This window comes from Protobothrops mucrosquamatus, unplaced genomic scaffold (genome assembly GCF_001527695.2).
Source record: "Protobothrops mucrosquamatus isolate PMUCROS unplaced genomic scaffold, P.Mucros_1.0 scaffold49, whole genome shotgun sequence".
Lineage (NCBI taxonomy): Eukaryota > Metazoa > Chordata > Lepidosauria > Squamata > Viperidae > Protobothrops > Protobothrops mucrosquamatus.
The window spans coordinates 134,681-156,295 of NW_015386431.1; the positions used below are offsets into that span (position 1 = coordinate 134,681).

The 21,615-nt window shown below is 35.4% G+C and overlaps 1 protein-coding gene across 1 annotated transcript in view; it reads right to left on the reverse strand.

Annotated features, from left to right (window-relative positions):
• The window catches only part of TRHDE (thyrotropin releasing hormone degrading enzyme), a 261,694-nt gene that overhangs the window by 53,160 nt on the left and 186,919 nt on the right, over positions 1–21,615 (reverse strand). The window contains exons 8-9 of the mRNA XM_015811780.1: positions 6,385–6,450; positions 3,592–3,770 (exon numbers count right to left, since the gene is read on the reverse strand). Of these exons, the coding sequence (XP_015667266.1) occupies positions 3,592–3,770; positions 6,385–6,450 (245 nt within the window). The remainder of the gene's footprint in view (positions 1–3,591; positions 3,771–6,384; positions 6,451–21,615) is intronic.

Consider the following 21,615-nt stretch of genomic DNA (forward strand, 5'->3'; position numbering starts at 1 on the left):
CGAGGCTCAGGTGCATGGGTGCCAAGTGTGCCAGCAGTCAAGGCCTGAAATGCCTCAGGCTCCAGTACATAGGTGGGAGGAAACTCAAACCACGGGTACATATAGATTACTGGGCCCTTTCAGGGGCAATTCTTCCTTCTCCTCGTGGACAGCCATTCCAAGTGGCTAGAGGTTGTTCCTGTTTCCTCCACTACTGCTGCCAGGACCATCCAGGTGTTGAGAGGAATTTTTGCCTCACATGGACTTCCAGATGTCCTGGTCTCAGATAATGGCCCCCAATTTACCTCTTTTGAGTTCCAGGCTTTTCTTCAGGCCAACTTGATCTGGCATGTGACGTCTGCTCCCTTCCACCCATCATTCAATGGCCAAGCAGAGAGAATGGTGCGCACTACCAAAGATGCTCTCAAGAAACTGACTTATGGTAACTGGCATCACAGGTTAGCAGATTTCCTTCTTTCACACTGCACCACACCTTGTACAGCCACAGGGAGGAGCCCTGCAGAACTCCGCTGGAGTTGCCACCTCATCATCAAACTGTACAGGTTGCACCCAGACCGGGTGGCTTCACAGGTGTCACAACCACAGGCACCTAAGAGACTTCAGGTGGGCGATCCGGTCTGGGCAAGGAACTATGGGCCTGAACATCTCTGGGTCACAGCAGTGGTATGCAAGGTCTCTGGGCCGCTGTCATACGAAGTAGCCTTGGATGATGGCCGTGTTCTTCGCAGACACATAGACCAACTGCGTTGGAGGCTGGACAGCCACGTTTCCGCTCCTGGCTCTGCTCTGGGGGGAGGAGGCCAATAATATGGGTTCTGGGTCACAGGTTCCTAGACCTAACAGGGCCTCACAGGCTGATGAGGCTGTTTGGGAGTCATCACAAGTTTCCGCAAGTGCGCCGAACAGGAATTCCCAAAAAGGGGGGTCACCCCGCACATCCGTTATTGCTCCAGACAGGAAGTCACACCGGGGGTATTCACACAAAGCCAACACAGCCATAGACAGGGAATTCCATCAGGGGCACTCTCAAAATTCAGCTATTGCTCCGAAAAGGAAGTCAGTAGCAAGGGGGTTTGCCATGGAGGCAGCTCCTGACTCTGGCAGCTCTGGCATGTGCACGGGGGCTATGGAGTACTGGGGCACTTCCGCCACTCAGGCCTCTCCAACTGCTGGCCTTGGGCTCGAGGGACAGTGTTCCCAAAAGGAGTCCATTATGGACTTGGGGACTTCCACCCCTCCAAGGTACACTGGCTTGGACTCAGAGGGTCCAGCCAGTCAGCAGCTGGGTGAGTCACCTGGGTATTTAGGGCATCAAAGTCCTGGCCTGCCTAGCCTGGTAGGCGAGCAGGTAGGCCAGGCAAACTCACCGGCCCTTAGAAGGTTGCAGCAGGCCAAGTGCCCACCTAAACATCTAGGAGATTATGTGAGGTTTCTGTCAACACATGAGGAACCTTGCTATTAGGTCACTGAATGAGGGGGCTAACACTCAGTAAGGAGTTTCATATACTATTATGATTTTGGAATCCTGGACTGTGCTGAGATGGACAAATTAACAAAAGAGATAAAAGAAAAGGAAGACACAGAATACTATTTAATATGGAGCAAGTGGTATGACTGGCTGGAAAGTAGAAATAAGAAAGAATAAATGTGGAAAGGTTAAAAGTGGAAAATGTGTGTATAATAATTATGAAGGAAGAAAAATGCAAATAAGAAATAATGGGGCAACAAAGACAAATACTCCAAAGAAGAATAAGGGGGGGGGGGAAATGTAAATAATAGAAGATTACTGTTACGAAATTGCTGTTAAAATATATACTGTGTATATATGTGTGTTATGTTTTGTTTTGTTTTGTTGGTTTAAATAAAAAAATATATATATGATTTTGGATACATTTTATTAAGTTAATAATTATTTTGTAAGGTGTCTTGCCTGCGTGCAGACCCGAGCATTTCCACTCTCCTTGCATTTGAACAATGCACCTGTGCGTAAGCTAGGTGTGTTTCATTTAGGGGGGAGGGGTGTTGTGTCCTGAGTCTGCAAGAGCTGAAAGCAGGCTCAGGATTGTTGCAAATGGTCCCGGGCAATCCAAAAGCTGCCCGGGACCAGACAGGGTGGCATCAGCCTTGCGCGCATGCGCAAGGCGTGAAAATGGTCAATTCCTATTGGTTCACACTGTCTGGGTTTCATGCCCTATAAAAAGGCCTGCGTGTCTTTTGCTGATTGCTTGGTTGTAGGAGAGTGTAATAAAGAGCTTGTTGTTTCACCATGTGTCTTCGTCAATTGCCAATGAACCAAAACCACAACAGCTATCAGAACATATGGAAAGAAATTGAAACAGCTAATGACAGCCCCATTTTGTTTCATTATAAGGGAATTAGTAAGATGGATGGCAAATGATGGAAATGTACATGGAAAAATGGCTCACAGAGAGGAAAGTCCTTGCATAATAGACTTCGCTTTGGTTTCCTGTTTGTTCTAATCTTGGAAAAAATCATTCATGTTGTTATACATATCTGTATGTATACAGCAATTTTACCTCTTGTATATAAACAGCAGTTTCTGGGGCAATCCCTTACCTTACTACAAGCAAGAAAACAATTGCCCCTTCCAGTAGTTATTTAGTGCAGTAATTAATACCGGTAGGTATGCAAATAGCCTTAACAGAAAGATAAAAATTGCTGTAACAGCTACTCTGGTCATCGAGGTATTAAAGATTTGTTAAAGTACAAAAAAGTGGAATGGAGATTAAAGGTTGATGATTCCTTCTGCCTATTATCTTCCTACCTTTCCTTCCTTTCCCACCCATGATCCACTGCCAATATTATGTATTGAATTGAATGAATGCACTACTGCTGTATTCATAGAGTTCTACAATTTTGGCAAAATTATAAAATACAACACAATTTCTTGGAAATTTGAATTCCATGATTGATTAAGTTCCAGTATAAGTAATTAAATACACATTTAAAAAAACAATGAGAGAAGTAAACAGATTGAGACAGTAGCAGATGGGAAGGAAAGTTTTAAGCATACTTTGCCCCTGCGATCTCAGTGCCTCCCCCAGTTGCTATTAATGTTCATACAGATGATGCCATCTGTATTAGACAAGATAGTTCCATTAATTTCTATAGAATTCCACATTTATGTGTACCATAATAACATAAGTTTTCTCATAATTAAGTCACCCTATTAGCAGATTTGGAGTTGTTTATAAATTATATACCTGTGCTAAATTAAATGTAAGAAGGGTTTCCTTTTCTGATTTAGTATTTAATTGTTCTTCCTCAGTGAAAGCCCACTGATGTAAAAAACGTAAAGATCTGAATACATTTAAACTACTTATTATTGAAAATTTCCAGATATAAATTTAAGTCTCTATCTGCAACTTTCTAAATGTAGATTCTAGATTCTGACAATATTATTTCAATATTTTAAGATAGTGCCTATAAATAATGTTCTTTAAAAATAGCAAAGGCATACTGTGGTGTCACTGCAATAGTCACAAATCTTTATTTAACCATTTATGAAGATATTTCTCCTTCTCTAGCAGTAGTATTAAAACAATTGTAAAATGTAGAAAATGTAAATACCTGTTGTTTCTCAAACCGGGATCTTTATCAAGGTCATAAACAAAATGATCTTGAGAGATTCCTATAATACTGTCTGTATTTTCATTTCTCTTGATAGTGATAACAGGGTAACCCATCTGGAGTGTCCACTGATCCATTACTTCTTGGATATTCACAAATTTCCCAATCTTCTTAAGTGCCTTCAAAACAAATAAAAAATATAGAACTCCTTTCTGAAATGATATTATTGTCTCTTTTAGTAAAAGGGTTCAGGGGGTATTCATTAATGTATTCATAATTTTATATGAAGTTCTTTTAATCTATGCAGATATATTACATTTGTTTAAATTCTATGTAACAGTAGCACTACTGTTTACTCTGATATCAAGTTTAGAAATACATTCCACTAAGTTCAATGTGTTAGCACTCAATTCAGCATACTGTAGAATTCCATCTAGGGAATTTCAATCATAAAATATAATAGAAAAAAAGTTATTTTTCCACTTGCTTTATCACAGAAGCAGAGAGTCTGTGTCCTTCCGGATGCTGTTAAATTACTTTTGATTCCAAGCTACTTTGTCATTGGCTGTGCTGACTGGGGCTGTTAAAAATTATAGTTCACCAATATCTGAAGTACATACCTTCTCTATTTCTACTTGATGGCTGTTCATTTTAATTGCAACATTAACTTTAGATGGAAAATTAAAACAGAATAACAATACTAACAATTTTAGCCATCACTTTAGATTTATACTAAGGTGTTAAACTTTAAGTAAAATCATCTTAACAAGGCAAGTTAATGCTGATGCAACCTTTAAGTTCAGTGAAAGCAGTTCACTTTTATTGAAAGAGCAAATTATTACAAAATAATAATTTCACAATACTTTTCTAATTCCTTTACCTGGTTTACTCTGCTCTTTGAAGCTGATCTACATTATTATAGTTAGCAAAAATGTCACTTATTTAAAGAAGTGACTTCCCTATAGGGGACCCATGATTTTTATGTATGGTCCTATTGTGTGTGCAATCTCAGAAAAAGCCTGTATGGAAATTACCAGGACTAGGGTTTCCTTGGCTATGGCTGTAACACTGTACCATCCCCTTTATCTTTCAGTTCTATCTGTCAATTCTTAAGGTCTCAAAACCTTAGAAACTTATTTTTTCCCCACATCCATTTCTTCCATAGTATTTGACACTATTAATGGAGATATGGACAGAAGAGGTATTTCAAATCCACCAATAGCCCTTGTTCCAATAGGCATTTGTCCTTTGCTTCAATTTGATTGAATGGCACCTATTATGTATAGTAGATTTCTATTGTTTTTTTTTTGTTTAAATATATATGATCGTTAGCACTCTCTTCTTGTGTTGACTTTGCTATACCCCATCAGAGTTTGGATTAGGAATAAATTTATTTATTTTATGGAATTCATACTTTGCCTCAGTCCAACTGAATTATAGCCAGTTCTTCACTAAAAAAAACCACCACAACAACAATTCTATCATGCAAAATAATATAATAAATAAAATAAATAAAACTTACTTTTAAATTGATGGCTTTACAATCAGCCCTAAAAGGCACTGTGTAAAAGCCACATTTTTATGCATTTTCATGGACTTCTCAAGGGTTCAGAGATGAAGTTGAGACATACCTACAGACAACTGATAAATCTCCTAGTAGATGAATATATGTTCTTAGACTAATTGAGTCAGGTGGGCAGATTTTACCAGGAATAAGTCAAAGATCTCAGAGAACAAAGATAATGCTCCCTCCAAGTCCACAGGACTTCCATGAAAGAGATCAATACAGTTTCTGTCCCACACCCTGGAGTTCCAGGTCCAACCAATCAAAACTATATTTTCTCCATAATTTTCTCCAAGAAGGCAAGAGTGGAGAATGGATGGAAATTGTTCATTTTCACTATATGATGGCATGGCTTCCTGAAAAATCAGTAGAACAACCCCACTCTCAAAGTGCTGAAACTTCCCCTTTCTCCATGACTATATTCTTAATCTCCTCTCTGGCTGCTTTTATCTGCCAGATGGGACTGGGGTCCAATGCACAATTGGAAGGACTAGATCACAGAGAATCCTGTTCATTTGCTAGAGAACTACAACCCCCAAATAATCCTACAGGACATGATGTCTCTTACTGCAATAGATTCTAATGCAGATTCCATTTCTAATTTATCTTACTTCAGTTAAAATATATGCTATAGGCTCTAGATAAATTTCAATTTGCTGATTCTAGTAAAATAATTTCTTTCAGGAGAGGACTAGCAGAAGAGCAAATCCCTCTCTTTCAACATCCTCAACATGTGTTTAAAATCTGCATAAGAATGTTGGGGGACTTCAAGAAGCAAATTTCAGGGAGGAGAAATCAGGAGAGAAAAGTTTCTATGAGCTTCTGCAGCTTGTGTGACACTGCTTTCTGCCTCTATGTTATCAACATTGCCAATTAGTGCCAAATTACTTGTGCACCTTCTGTGAACACTGAACCTGTAGATTGAACAAAGACTGCCTATTTTTCATGTTCTATATCTGAATCCATCACAATTTTTAAAATTAATGATAGTTTAGTCATCCTGATTTTTTTTTTACTTCTAAGGGCAAAGAGTAAGGGAATGTGCTAGCAAGATGAACAGATTTTGAGGTCCATATTAAGTACCTTTTTAAGCACCATTTTTAAAACTTTTCTTCAGTATATCACTTTTAATATACAATATTTACATATATAAGCCCCAAAGCCACGTAATAAATATTAGCCCTCAAAATAAATTACACTTGATCATGAAATATGTTTAATGGTTATACCTCTGACAGTGTATTCCATAGGTCCTTCCTTGCAGCATTGCCATATTTGTGAATTGTTAAATAATCCTAAAAATACATACATACATAAATATATAAAAAATAAATATATGCTGTATAACTTCTATACCATTTTAGGCATACATTTATAATATTTGTATTATATATCCATGCTTAGTATAAATTTAGAACATTTTAAAGTTAGTTTTCAGTATGTAATAAAAGTACCAATAATCAACATTCCGGACAATGCAGACTCATTGTGGTCTTTGCAAACCTGGACTGCAGCTCCCAGATATCTGTAACAGTTGTTACTTAGCTATAATTTCTGATGTATTAGAAAAGTAAAATTATTACATACATATGAGAGTAATATTAACATATTCATTTTTAAAGATAACAATGAAACAAAATTAGTTTTGTTTGAGCTCTATCTATTTTATATGCTCCAAAGCTGAATATGGTCCTCAGCCCAGAAAAGTCCTTCAATCCTGCTAATGAACTTTTATTTTCTTACATTCAAATATATTTTCCACTTTAATTTCTCATCTACTTTACACTTTTTAATCTTTGTTTCTAGCAAATCTTACAATAATCAGAAACAGTTCCAAAAGTAAGTATTACTTATTATTTTAGCAGATCATTCTACGACTACTTTAGAGAAATACAGACACTGTTGATAAGAAGGTTTATTATTAAACATTGCCCTAGTTTTTTCAAACCAAAACTTCCAATCTACTGTACTGTTACAAATATATTGTTTCCCTTTTGGATTAAAGACTAAAGAATGCCATCAAACTACATTATACACATTTTAGATTGAAGATTTACTTTAAGACTCAGACTTGATCAAATGTTACTAAGCTCCTTTTCTATGTTAAGAAACAGCCCAAATTAACCCAGTGCACTTCAAACTATACAACTATGTTATGTAGCAGTATCATTCTGATACCAAACTCTATTTATTTTATGGAGCTTTAATTCTCCCTCCCAATATAACCTAACAATATACTAGATTCTGAATGATTTAATTTAGTATTCTTGAGTAGCATAGAGCAGAATATTTAATATTCCAGATGTTCTTGGGCGCAATTCCCCAAAGCTCCAGCCAGAATGCCAAAGTCCAGGAACTGTAATTTAGTATAATTTGGAAAGCCACATGTTCACTCACCTACAAATAGAATTCTAAATTAAATCCACAGAAAAATAATAACTTTAACATAAAATCAAAACCATTAAAATACATTGCATTATGAAATGGGAAATAGAATTCTTTTGAATCTGTTATCACTTCAGGTAAATGGCAGGTGACAAGCTTTCATGTGCTGCAAAATAATAAAACTGAAAAAAATGTGTTGATAATATTGTGTTCAATATTATGCATGTTGTGAAGTAGGTGCTTCAGTAATTAGGTGATTGTAAAGCAAACTTTATGATATACAAATTGTAAATGCTTATGACAGCTTTAGCTTTAAATATACCATCCTATTTTGTAAGAAGCAGCAACACCCATAAAAACATATATCAGAAAAGTAATGTAGAGACCTTGAGTCACTTAAGTCCAATGCAGCTTTAACAATATAATGAAAATAACAAGAGGAATTGGCAAGAGAATTGAAAGTAACTAAACAATTTTTTTTGAACATGCAAACAAACCCGGGAGGTGGCTTGCTTACAAACTAAAAAAAGAGAAGGAAAAAAGACTTATTCAGGAATTGTACGACAAAAATGGAGAGTTGCAATATAAAATAGAGGAAAAGAAAAAAATAATTCAGAAATATTTTGAGTTTCTATATAAAAAAGAGGAAATAGAGGAGGAGAATATAAAACAATATCTAAAGACCAAGGGTCTCCTGGAATTAAAAGAAGGACAAAGAGACTTATTGAATAAAAAAATAACTGCAATGGAATTAAGAATAGCAATACAAAAACAAAAAAATAATAAAGCCCTGGGGCCAGATGTTCTACCAGGGAAAGTATATAAGACTCTCTATGAAGATCTGGAAATGATATTATTAGATGTATATAATGATGTATTGGAAAAAGCCAAATTACCAGATTCCTGGACAGAAGCCATCATAACCCTTATTCCAAAAGAAGATACGGATCTTAAACAAATAAAAAATTATAGACTAATCTCGTTGTTGAATTTGGACTATAAAATTTTTACCACAATAATTGCGGAACAACTAAAAATAATACTAAATCAAATAATACATTCGGATCAAAATCGTTTTTTACCTACCAGACAAATTAGGAACAACACGAGAACGGTGTTAAATGTCCTGGAATATTATGAAGCACACCCCGAAAAACAGGATGCATTAGTATTTTTAGATGCTCAGAAGGCATTTGATAACCTTAATTGGCAGTTTATGTTCCAACAGATAGAAGACATGAAATTTGGAGAGAAGTTTGAACAAATGATAAAATCAATATATAAAATACAAAAGGCCAGAGTAATAATAAATGGGGAGCACACAGAGAAGGTAGAAATCAATAAAGGAGTAAGACAGGGATGTCCAATGTCACCTCTACTTTTTATTCTAACGTTAGAAGTGTTATTAACTCAAATTAGAAACAACAAAGAGATAAAAGGACTAAAGGTTAAAACCGAAGAATACAAGGCACAAGCATTTGCAGACAATTTGGTGTTCTTTATAGAGGACCCATTAGAAAGAGGTAATATTTTAATGAATGAAATAGAAAAATATGGAATGGTGGCAGGACTAAAAATAAACAAAGAAAAGACTAAAATATTAGTAAAAAAATGTAACTGAAAAAAAAATGAAAATATCAGATATTTTCCTCAATAATACTGGCCTTCCCTTTATTTAAAAATAACAAATCATGAAATTTGATAAATAATCGATAGCATCTGAAGCAGTGGACTGTTACTTAATAAATCAAATTAAAATACCACAATATTTAGATGAGTTGGTCTTACATAAAATCAGCCATACCCCTTGTGTAATATACCTTTTGCTAACCCATGGGAGCTGATAACGCTGGGTTTGATTAAAAGGAATACTCATGATGGATTTTAAAAATAAATTTAAAAGCCTTGAAATACCATATAAATATTCATTGTTTCTTTAAGCACTGTGGTTGATAAAAGACAATGTGACCCCGGTAGAGACAGAATCTAAACTCAAGTCCATAATAAATCATTTACCAAATTTATTTTATAATACACATTATATGCTGAAGGAGAGTGGTTACAAATGGGAAAAGAGGATCTAGGTGTGGAATTCAACAAGCTCAGATATCAGTTGTCAGCTGCAACCAAGTTAATGTGCAACTTCAAATGTGTACACCAATTCTGAAGAGAAAAGTACAGTCCTATTCAGGACCAAAGAGGGAATTATTCAGTATTGTCAGGGCTGAGCCTGTTCATCCTCCTCTAGACCATAGAGATTCCAGACATAAGGATAGCTTCAACTGGCTGGGCAAGGACTGAGATATATAACTTGTTATCATCAGCTTATTAATTATACTGGACCACACTCTGCAACCTCTTGTAGTTGGGATGGGAGCTTTAAGCTTGAGGTATATGTCATAGGAGCGGATTTCTGCCCCTCCACCAACACAGTCTGTATCCAATCTCAGAGAAAAGAGGAGAACCAGAAAAATACCATGCCTCCCACTCCTAATCTCTGTAAGCAGTCCAGAAGAATACCATTCAAAGGCATCAAGACATTAAGAAGAACCAGGACAGTTGCAATTCTGTGCAATTTTTTCCAAGGTTCATCAACAAGCACAACCAATGCTGCCTCAGAACTATTCTGAAACAAAATTTTATGGAAATTAGGAAAGATAAAGAGATAGAAACCTGTTTAGGTTTCAAAAATTTCAAAAATACATTTGGTAAGGACTAGGTCCTATATAGCAAGCTGAAATGTTGAGATTAAATGTTAATTATGACATCACAGCGTTAAAGAAGCCATTTGAATCACAACATTACAACACAATTTAATCTTTTGCACATAAACTCCCCCAGCCTCCACTGAGAATTCCTAGGGCAAGCGATCCCTCCAAAGCACCAGCTAATCCTTAAACTGATCTTTAAAGACATTTCAGCAGCCATGTTGGCAGCTCTTTTCATTTTTATCCACTTGTTTTCAACAATATATCCTATTCTTGGTAAATGTCAAACAATTCTCCTCCTCTGTCAGGTAATTATTTATGGGGGAAAATATTGCTATCGGAAAGAAATGAATTTTCCCACCAAATCTGGACAGAGTATAATATCTCTCAGAGATTTATGAAGGTCTGTCTTAAAATCAAAGCGAGTTCTGTGCTGCCAATTGACTTCCATAATTAGTGTATTACTAGTGCTGGTAGACTCTTGAGCTTTAGATTCATATTTCCTTATTATACAAAATAGTAGGTATGAAGCATCTCCAACATTTTGTCTTTCAGGGCAATGAATATTATTTAAAATTTGCACTAGAAATTCAGATTGGGTTTATTTTTGCTAAAATAATACACATATATCTACCACATGTTTGATTCTTAACTTTCAAAATCTGCAATTTTAGTAAAAACACAAGCTGTTCAAAAAAAATAATATAAAAATAGATGCATGGTACTATACCACAATACAACACCCCCCCCCCAAAAAAAAAACCTATTCAGTGTAAGATTTTCTTCTATTTAATAGTTTCTCAGGCTAGGTGGCTCATTCCACATTCTGCTTTCAAAAATAAGCAGCCTGAGAACTTAACAATTGTAAGAATGCCACCTTCTGCTCTAGGTATTTCTGGGCAATGAAGAATATTTAAAAAGCAGCATGTACTACATACCTCTTCCTAACCATTTCATAGCAATTGTCTTGTTGCAGAAAAAATAAGCAAAGAAACTTATTTCTCAAAAACTAATTTATCCAAGCAGATATTTTGTAGAAAAGTACTGTACTTTTTATTATGATGTCTTATAAATTATTTTACCCTGTATTCTGCTATGCTTTTGAATGCTCGTTTTAAATATTTTACATTATATTTCACATCTTCATATAGGAAGATGTTTACAATTTACAGAAATTGTAAATAGCAGTAACAATTTCATGTAGCCTTTAATATGGATCCACAACAACAAAAACAGTTCTCAAAATAAAAGGTGATCAGCACTAAGAAAGGAACTTTTCAAAATAGTTCCTGTTGGTTTAGTTCAAATTTAATAGTGCATAATCATATTAATATTTATAGATACATTATACATTTATCTAAAGCTGTTTCTTGATTAATTTATTGTAAAAAATAAGATAAAAGAAATCTGCAACAGTTCCATTTTAAGAAATCTTTAAATATTTTTCTTCTAATGTACCTAAGATGTACACCTTTAATACAAGTTATAGTAAAATCATAAACATACAGAAATAAGCCTTGAGTTTAATATGGCTTTCTCCCTAGGGACAGCTATTAATAATATTTCCAATTAGCTTCAAGACATATCTAAGCAATCTAAGGGGGCAGCAGGACTTGAGTCACATATATATCTGTTAACAACCCTGCAAAACAAACAAACAAAACAGGTGAGTTGCTGCAAATGGTTCATATTTCAACTACTATCTAAAGATTATTTCAGCATATATACTTGAATGAAATGTTTTTCATGCCTAAGGTATGATCTGTAAAGCTGTATACCAAGATAATTATTTGTAATCAAAGTTGCAATGGGAAATCAAGCTCTTGAAGCACAAAATTTATACCAATTTCATCCCACCTCCAGAGATTTGAATCACAACAGATCTCCAGTTGGCATAAATGACTAAATGGTAACTAAATAAACCTAGGAATATTTTATTCCTACTTTAGTTGTTGAAAACATTGTTACTGAACAATTCCATATTTAGAATAGTCGTATTACTTATGGATGTAAGTAAGCTATCCCTTTGTTCCTTCTTATTCCTCTATGAAGTTTTATACAGCATGGGGGGGAAGGGATAACTTTCTTGAAGGAGAATGATAGAGATTCTTTGTTTTCAGTTTAGAAAATAAATCAGATATTTGTGCTAAACCTGCCTTTTGTGATGGAATGTAGTAGGATGGATTCCCAAGAGGAAGGGGGTGCATTCCTGAGAAATAAGACACAGCTCAGTCCAGATATTTTGTACGCAAAAAAGAGGATGAAGACATCCCCTCCTTAATAGTTCTTAGAGTATATGGTAGATGCAGAGAGTAGAGTGCTTCAGTCTGGCAAGATTGCTATCAGGCCCAAAACACAAGAATGACACGATGGTTTTCCAAGCTGAGTTCCATGCCTATAGACAGATTCTATACAAATACAAAAAACATTTCATCTATTTGGGCTTTTCACCATGGGGTCAGTGTATGAAATGGTTTAGGACAGGGATCCCTGTTGTGGCTCCGTCCGGTGGGTCCCTCTCATCAGAGGAGGAAGGCTCTGAACATGAAGGAGAGGAGATGGCTAGGCCTCCCTCTCCAGGCCCTTCCCCTCTGGTGCAGCCTTCGGTGCCTTCCGACAGCGAGGAGTTTGGCCAGGAGCCCGGTGTTTCTGGGATTGGCCAGGAGCCCGGTGTTTCTGGGATTGGNCCAGCGTCGGAAGGACAAGCATGTGCAGCAGCGGACACGTCGTGCCAGATAGTTCAGCTGAGTCACTGGGCCACACCCCACTGGCTATATAAGCAAGGGGTGTGGCATGTGAATTTTCGTGACGGACAATTTTTGCTGGATATTCTGTTGCAAGCACCCTGGCAAGTTATCTCTGTTTGCTGTGTCTTATCAGTAAAGGCTTGGCAGGCAGCTACGCAGTTGCTGCCAAGAAATTCATTTGTCTTTGTCTGTGCCGAGTAGTTTTTCAGGCCTCGGCTGACTGGTTGGGGTGTGTGGGTCGGACGGGGGACAGAACAGATCCCCAACCCCCAAGTCACAGTCCACTACTGGGCCATGAGCCATATGGAACTGGGCCACGGAAGTGTCAGGTGAGCCCATGCACCCCCACTTGCATGAGGAGCAGTCGAGCATATGCACTCTATTTGTGCAAGCAATGGGCACACATGCCCACCTCTCTCACAAATGGAGCTGCTTGCATGCGCACGCTTGCCGGCTACTCATGCCAAACCATCCCCTCTCCACCCTAACGCCCATCCTCAAAGCGGAAAGGTTGGGGAACTCTGGTTTAGGAGACACTGTTGTATCATACTGAAACCATGAGTTTGTCACTGATATCATTTAACAACAAGCAGTTCCATTATTTAAAAAATAATAAATTAAAGAGCCCAGTCTGATGGAAATAAAATAGGCTTTGCCTCAGTTTGGATCAAGGCCCCAGTGCTTAATCTGAATCTAAGCTGAAAGTTTTCATTCACAGCTGGGGGGAGTTTTTACAGTCCAACTGGAGCTATGAGATCAAAATTCAAGATCAAGGAGATATGGGCTAAAGGGATTCAGTACCGATCAAAACCATAATTAAGATCACTATTTATACTTACAAATCACTCACATCAGTATTAATTGCATGCCTTACATCATATTTGTTTTTATTCTAAATTGTAATCAGAATAGATACACATAAAAACCACCTACTACTATTATAAATAAATGCTGCTTATTTTTCCTTATAGATTTGCCATATAAATTTTAGTCCCTTCAACAGGCATAGAGCTGCAATTTAGCACGCAGGCTGTGAATAGTTTATTTAGCACTTATATGCATTTTGAGCTGGATATCAGAAGAGCAGGGTTTCAGAAGATGACAGATTAATGACGTATGAGAACATGTAGGATTTTTTGAGGCTGTGATATCTATGGTAGTTAACAAGGTCCTTTGTGGAAGGCCAAAACTTAGCTACTTACAAATTAGATAGTATTCTTCTTAAATGTGTAAATGTGTTTTTTGGGGGAAGTTCTAATGCTGCTTGCCTTGAAGGAAGGAAAGTATGGTCCCTTCTCAAAAATCTATCTTTGACATCTGATTTGGTCATCTTACAAACTGGTATATATGAAATATACCATAATATATTTCATATATTATGAAATACACATACAATATATATATTATATGTAGCAACATGATATACTTTAAAAGTACAGGGGAAATATTTTATGAATGAAAATTAACATAAAAATGGAATAATATGGTGCTAAATACCATTGTAAATGTTCTGTCACAGCACACCTCTGTTTAAAACAGACATGTCAAACTCGCGACGTCACGTGACGTTGCACAACGTATCGGGATGGTTTTGCCATTGCCGGCAATGGGGTGGGCAAGGCTTCCGGCAGTTTGACACCCCTGGTTTAAAAGAATCAGTGATGTAATTAAATAATTTTTCCCTGCATCTTGATCTGAAGAACATCAAAAAGTTTCTCAACAGCATTGGAGATTAGTTGTCTAATCTAGCCATATTACCCTATAGTGTTATTTTGGGTTAAGTGGATTACAGCCAATGTTTATTAGTTAAGATTTCATAGGATCAAATAAAAAAATTATGTGGTTCCTACTCTTATTTAAAAAAATAATAGTTTCTAGCACAAAAAGGACAAATACAAAAAAATGGAAAGACGGACACATAACTAAGGCTGATTATCAGCAGACAGCCAGAACATGCAAAGATGAAGTCAGGAAAGCAAAGGCTCAGAATGAACAAAGACTTGCAACAGAAATCAAGGATAATTTTAAAAAGTTTCTTTCAACATATTAATAACAAGAAAAAAAATCAAGGAAATTGTAGATCCACTAAAGAGAGAAGATGGCAAGGATGTAACAGGCAGTAGGGAGAAAGCAGAACTGCTTAACTCATTCTTTGCATCAGTCTTCACAAAAAAGAAATTATAGACCAACATATCAAAAAAACTACTGCAAAAGACAAACCAGAAACAAAAATTCCAGAGTTCTGAAGGAGCTGGCCGATGTTATCTCAGAACCATCGCTCCACATCTTTCAAAAATCCTGGAGCACCGGGGAAGTACCTGAGGATTGGAAAAGGGCTGATGTGGTTCCTATCTTCAAGAAAGGAAAAAAAAAACAGACCCAGGAAACTACAGACCAATCAGTCTAACATCAATACCTGGGAAGATCCTGGAAAAGATAATCAAAAAACAGATCTGCGAACAACTAGAAGTAAACAAAGTTATAACTAGTAGCCAGCACGGGTTTGTTAAAAACAGATCATGTCAAACCAATCTTATTTCATTCTTTGATAAAGTGACTAAATTAGTAGACCAGCAAAACACTGTAGACATAGTATACTTAGATTTTAGTAAGGAATTTGACAAAGTGGACCACAACCTGCTGCTTAATAAGCTAGAAAAAGGTGGGATAGACAACATCACCACCAGATGGATCTGTAGCTGGCTACAAACCGTACTCAGCGAGTAGTCCTCAATGGTATTACATCCACATGGAGAGAAGTAAACAATGGGGTACCACAAGGCTCCATCTTAGGCTCAGTACTTATTAATATCTTCATAAATGACTTAGATGAGGGAATAGAAGGGGAACTCATCAAATTTGCAGATGACACTAAACTGGCAAAACAAGCTCAGGATTCAAAAAGATTTTGTCAAACTTGAACAATGGGCCCTATCCAACAAACTTAATTTTAATGTGGAGAAAAGCAAAGTTTTACATTTAGGCAGGAAAAATCAAAGTATAAGTACAGATTAGGCAAGACCTGGCTCAAAAACAGTAACTGTGAGAGGGACCTTGAAGTCCTAGTGGACAATCACTTGAATATAAGCCAGCAGTGTGTAGCAGCAGCCAAAAAAGCTAATACAGTCCTGGGTTGTATAAACAGAGGCATAGAATCAAGATCATGCAATGTATTAGTTCCACTTTATAAAACCCTAGTAAGACCACACATGGAATACTGCAACCAATTTTGGTCACTATACTACAAAAAAGATGTGGAGACTTTGGAAAAAGTTCAGAGAAGAGCAACTAAAATGATCAAAGGCCTGGAGACTAAAACATATGAAGAACAGCTGCAGGACTTCGGTTTGGCTAGTCTAAAGAAAAGAAGAAATAGGGGTTACATGATATCAATATTCCAGTATTTGAGGGCCTGCCACAAAGAAGAGGGGGTCAAATTATTCTCCAAAGTACCAGAGGTTGGAAACTGACCAAAGAGAGAAGCAACCTGGAATTAAGAAGAAATTTCATAACAGTGAGGACAACTAACCAGTGGAACAGCTTGCCCTCAGAAATTGTGAACACACCATCACTGGAGGTTTTTTACTAAGAGACTTGTCTGAAATGGTATAGGTTCTCCTGCTTGAGTAGGGGACTTGACTAGAAGACTTCCAAGGTTCTATTCTATTCTATTCTATTCTATTCTATTCTATTCACCTTGAATGATTAACAAAACCAAACTAAATAATGTAAAATATGAGAAATTATTCAATGACTTTTGGTTTGAAAAAATTATCCTTATGTTTCTTAGTTCAGAACTGAATCAGTTGATTCACATATCTTAAAATCTATTAGCCTGGAACTAATGCCTGAAGCATCTAATATAAATTGGAAATATATTTCAGAATGTGCTTCAGAATAATTTCAAAACATAGAAGTTCCTCAAGAGAAAAATGTTTGGGGAAACAACTCGCTTGTAATGTAATTTGATACATCTTTATTCATAAAATCTATGGCAAACTACTTAGATAAGTGAATATGAGAAAATATAGGGATTTTGAAAATTATCTTTGTAATTAATATATGAAATTTTAGTTATTAATAAAATGCAAATACTCCAAACACTTTAAAATTTGATAGTTACCTTCATGTGTTTCAAATTGAAACTAAATTATATTGGAAATTGGAAATAAATTATAAAGACTAGAAAAATACAAGAATTACATAACTCTTTCACAAGAATTATTCCACTGTCAATTCTAAAACAGAATAAATACAATAATATTTTCATGTGTTCTGTTGCTATAATAAATTAAATATTCTTTAAAGTCACAATAGTGTAGTACTATAAATCCCACTTTTTATATAAATTAAAAACTTTTATTTCAATACTTGGCACTTTCATTAGATGCCTTATTTAATTGGCAATAACAGCTTTAATATTTTTAATGTGAAAAGCATGTAAACTTATGTTACTACTTCTCTTTATTGCATCTATCAGCCATGCTAATTTCTAGCTATTCTAAACAGATTGCATCAGACAGATCTACCCACTTTTATACCATGTTTGTGCAATATTTATTAAAACCTGATGCAATAGGAGACAAGAAGCATTTTATGTTTATTTCATGCACTTTGAAATTATTTGAGGGTATGAAAACATACAAGTTTATCTTGATGTCTATCATACTCTGTTCTATTCTAAAATTATGTGATTCTATCAAAAATAAATATTTAGCAAAAAGGAACTTTAAGATTTTTTCATTATTTTTCGGTTAAGTGTTGTTTTTATAATAGATTAGAACCTTCTATTTGGTAAAGAAATATTGCCATAAGGTAAAATAAAACAAGTATTTATGGAAATATGATCTGGAATTTTAAAGGCATGTAGTAAAAACTAGAAATGTATAAAATAGCATATGAGTGCAACACTGATCAATCTTCTGAGTTCTCTTTCACAAACTAAACTGTCTCTTTCAAGATCAGAAAACTTCGGGTAAAATCTGAGCAAAATTAGAACTTCGTCAGCTTTTTATTGTAGTGGTTTTTTAACTAAGTAAAGTGCTCAGGGTCATTCGAATTAAGAATTCTTTAAATCTATGTAAATAAATAAATAAATAAATAAATAAATAAATAAATAAATAAATAAATAAATAAATAAATAAATAAATGAAGGACCATTCTAGAATCACAATAGGATATTTTGGGGGGTAAGAATATGTTATATTTGAACATATTTGAAACATACTTAAAATTTCTAGTTTCACTAATGAGGGATGTGAAGTGATAGTGAAGTGAGTTGCATTTGAAATCAGTACACCTTTCCTGTATCTATCAATTATTTATATAGAATCCATTATAAAAGAAGAAAAAATGCCAAAAGGACAATAAAAAAGCTGGAGCAATTAATTTTCTGGCTATCAGTTTTGGGAGAAATATTTATATTTCAGTATTGAACCATGAGGAAAATATCCAAAAATCTATAGTTGGCTAATGCCATCACTAGCAATAATCAAACTGGCCCACCATTCCCCCCAAAAAACAGGTATTCCAAATATTCCCATTTGTCCTAATTCAGTGAATCTCAATAAAGACATTACTAATTTGAATATTTATATTTTTGGCAGTGATATGCAACTGGCAAAATGGCACAATCAAGTGGTAAAAATAAATTGGATCTTCCAATCAATTGGTTGTTTTCTGTGTATGAGTAACATAAAGAAACAGTCTCAAAATATAATTGCAGAAGTACTACACTATTTTAAAAAAATCAGCAAATTTCAGTACTATTAAATGTTATACTGTACAATAAGTATTCACTCTACATTATACAACGTTGGCATGAAATAGAACTGTTTTTAGACAATGAAAGATACATAAAAGGAAGATCTTGTGCTCTGCCTTTCTCTTAACCTCCAGTATATATATATATATATAATTCCATCTTCCACATTTCTGCATATTTGATGAAAACCTGAATTGATTATTAACTAATGTTATTGACAAATTAACATTATGTGTGCATGTATTCCACATGACTGGAAGCTCTAATATAGGAGTTTTTGTCTGCATATGAAAAAATTTCACTTCTTGGCCAAATAGTGTAGAATGTGAAGGAGTTAGCAGTTCCATTTTCTTGGAAGCAGCGCTTTTATACAAAGCTTGGTTTCCTACTTTGTAAAATTGTTTGCAAGTATAAGAGAAAACTACAAAGTAGTTGAAATGTCACAATTATTATAAATAAGTTGATCACCTAAAAACAAATAAACAAATGAGTTCCTGAAAATAATTCTAACAATATGTGGCTGACTCATCATATAAGCTATTACCCTGGAGTTAAAAATAACTGTTATGAGTCACAGCATAATGGTAACAATAAACAGACTAGGCTAAAACATAATAATTGTAATTTTCTAAATCCATCATGACAGTGACCACCTCCCTTTACTGTTTTTTTCTGGACTAGCCCTTGATCAAATTGTCTAGTTAATGCCAAAAATAATAAGGGCACTGTTGGAACTAGAATTAGCTAGAATTAGCCATAGGGTTCAATGGATCATAAAGCAAACACAGAGAATACAACTATCACTAACCTTAGATAAGACCTCCAGGTTTTGGGAATGCCTATCATCAACTGAATCCAACAGAGACAATAGTCATGGCTACAATCTTTATAAGCGTTATCTAGACATTATTAATACTTTCCTAACATACTAGAGAGAGACAGTTTAGTGTATGGTCTATAAAGACACTAGCCTAGAAACTGAGAGGTTATGAGTCCTTCTCCTGCCTTAAGCATGGAAAACAGTTGGATGACTTTCCACCCTGCATTCTATCTCAGCCATGGGAAGAAGGCAAGGGCATAGCACTTCCAAAAATATTGCCCCAAAACCTCAAGACTGACTCAAACACACACACAAAAAAAACCCCACTACAAAAAGATCTGTCTCTACCACTTGAAACTCTGGTTTCATCTGGATATCTGAAAGGGTAGGTATTAAAAAGAGGAGGAAAGTTTTTAGCCAAGAAATTGTGACCAAATAAAACAAAGATAACACAACCTCCTTATTTGGAAGCTAATTGTTGCTTGTTGTGAAGGAAAACAATGCTTGAAAGCTAGAACTTCAACTGCCATACAGTTCCATAGCACACCTTTTAGCTCTCCCCTTTCTATTTGCCACACAAGACTTTTTTCATAATATTCCTATCTAGATTCAGGTCTTCTATTAATTAACCAACTGAAAAGTGGGAAAGTGCCCAATGGTACCAGAGTTACTGAACGGAAAAGGCTGATTGATGAGTTCCTGTCTTGACCTCTTTTTTTAAACATATTCACAATAATTTCAAAATTCAGGTGTCTGGGAGGGAGGGAGAAGGGAAGTGCAAGTACCTCTCTCTGTCTCTGTGTCTCCCTCTGCAAATGGCAGAGAAGGCTGGGAGCCGCAGGAGAAGGCTCAAAGAGCCGTGCCATATACATCGCCTTTATTGGCTTTAAATCAACCTCTGATTCTATTACAAGGGACAGGTTCTGATCAAAGCTGTCCCTCAGATATAAAAATGGGCAGCTACTCTTCTTAATTGCAATGCTGCATCAAGTACAGTCACCCAGGTCACATATGACAGAATTATCTATCTTAATGCAGACATTTCAACCGAGTGTGTGAAACTGAGTCATAGCTCCTTTGTCATTTAGTTTCTATAAGAATTCAGTGGTTACTGCCTTAATCATAGGGAATTCTATCCTTAAATTCTGTGGTGAGCATTTGCCAATACTATTTATGCTGAAGTTGCAATAATTATTTCACTAATACAGGGAGAAGTCTGTGGGCTTTAGTGGAATTCTATAAGGAGGAACAGTATACACTCAACTACTCTAAGACCAAAATTATGGTTTTCTTGAGAATAACAAAATAACAGAGGTGGAAGGGACCTTGAAGGTCTTTTACTCCAACCCCCAGCTCAAGCAGGAGACTCCATACCATTTTAGATAAGTGATTGTCCAATCTCTTCTTAAAAACCTCCAGTGATGGAGCACCCACAACTTCTAAAGGCAATCCATTCTACTGATTAATTGTTCTAACTATCAGGAAATTTCTCTTATTTCTAGGTTGGTCCTCTCCTTTTTTTTTTTTTTTTTTTTTTCAATATAAAATTTTATTGTTTTTATCATAAAAGAAAAAAGAAATACATCACAGATATTACACAATGTTTTATCCCATCCCCCCACCCCCCGGACTTCCCAAACCAAACCTAGGCTAATATTCAAATAGAAATAAACAAATATTAATATCTCTAACTCCAAACTCTAAACTTAAACAATCCATCTCCTCCGTGTTAATAAAAATTATTCATTTAATTAGTTCTTCAAATACCCAAAATCTTTACCATTTCAGCAAGATAGTTTAACAGCATCCCTTACTTATACAAAAAAAGAAAAGAAGAAAAAAAAAAAAATTTCCATCTTCCATAAAGTTAACAAATTAATTCTGTCATTTCATGAAGCTACACCTATAAAAAATCATTTGGAACCCTTAATAAGGTTTACAACTTCAATTACTTAATTATCATTCAATTGTTTTCAATTATTACAACATTATTATATTTATAATAATCTTCCTTTTAATAAAAATTATTCCTTTAA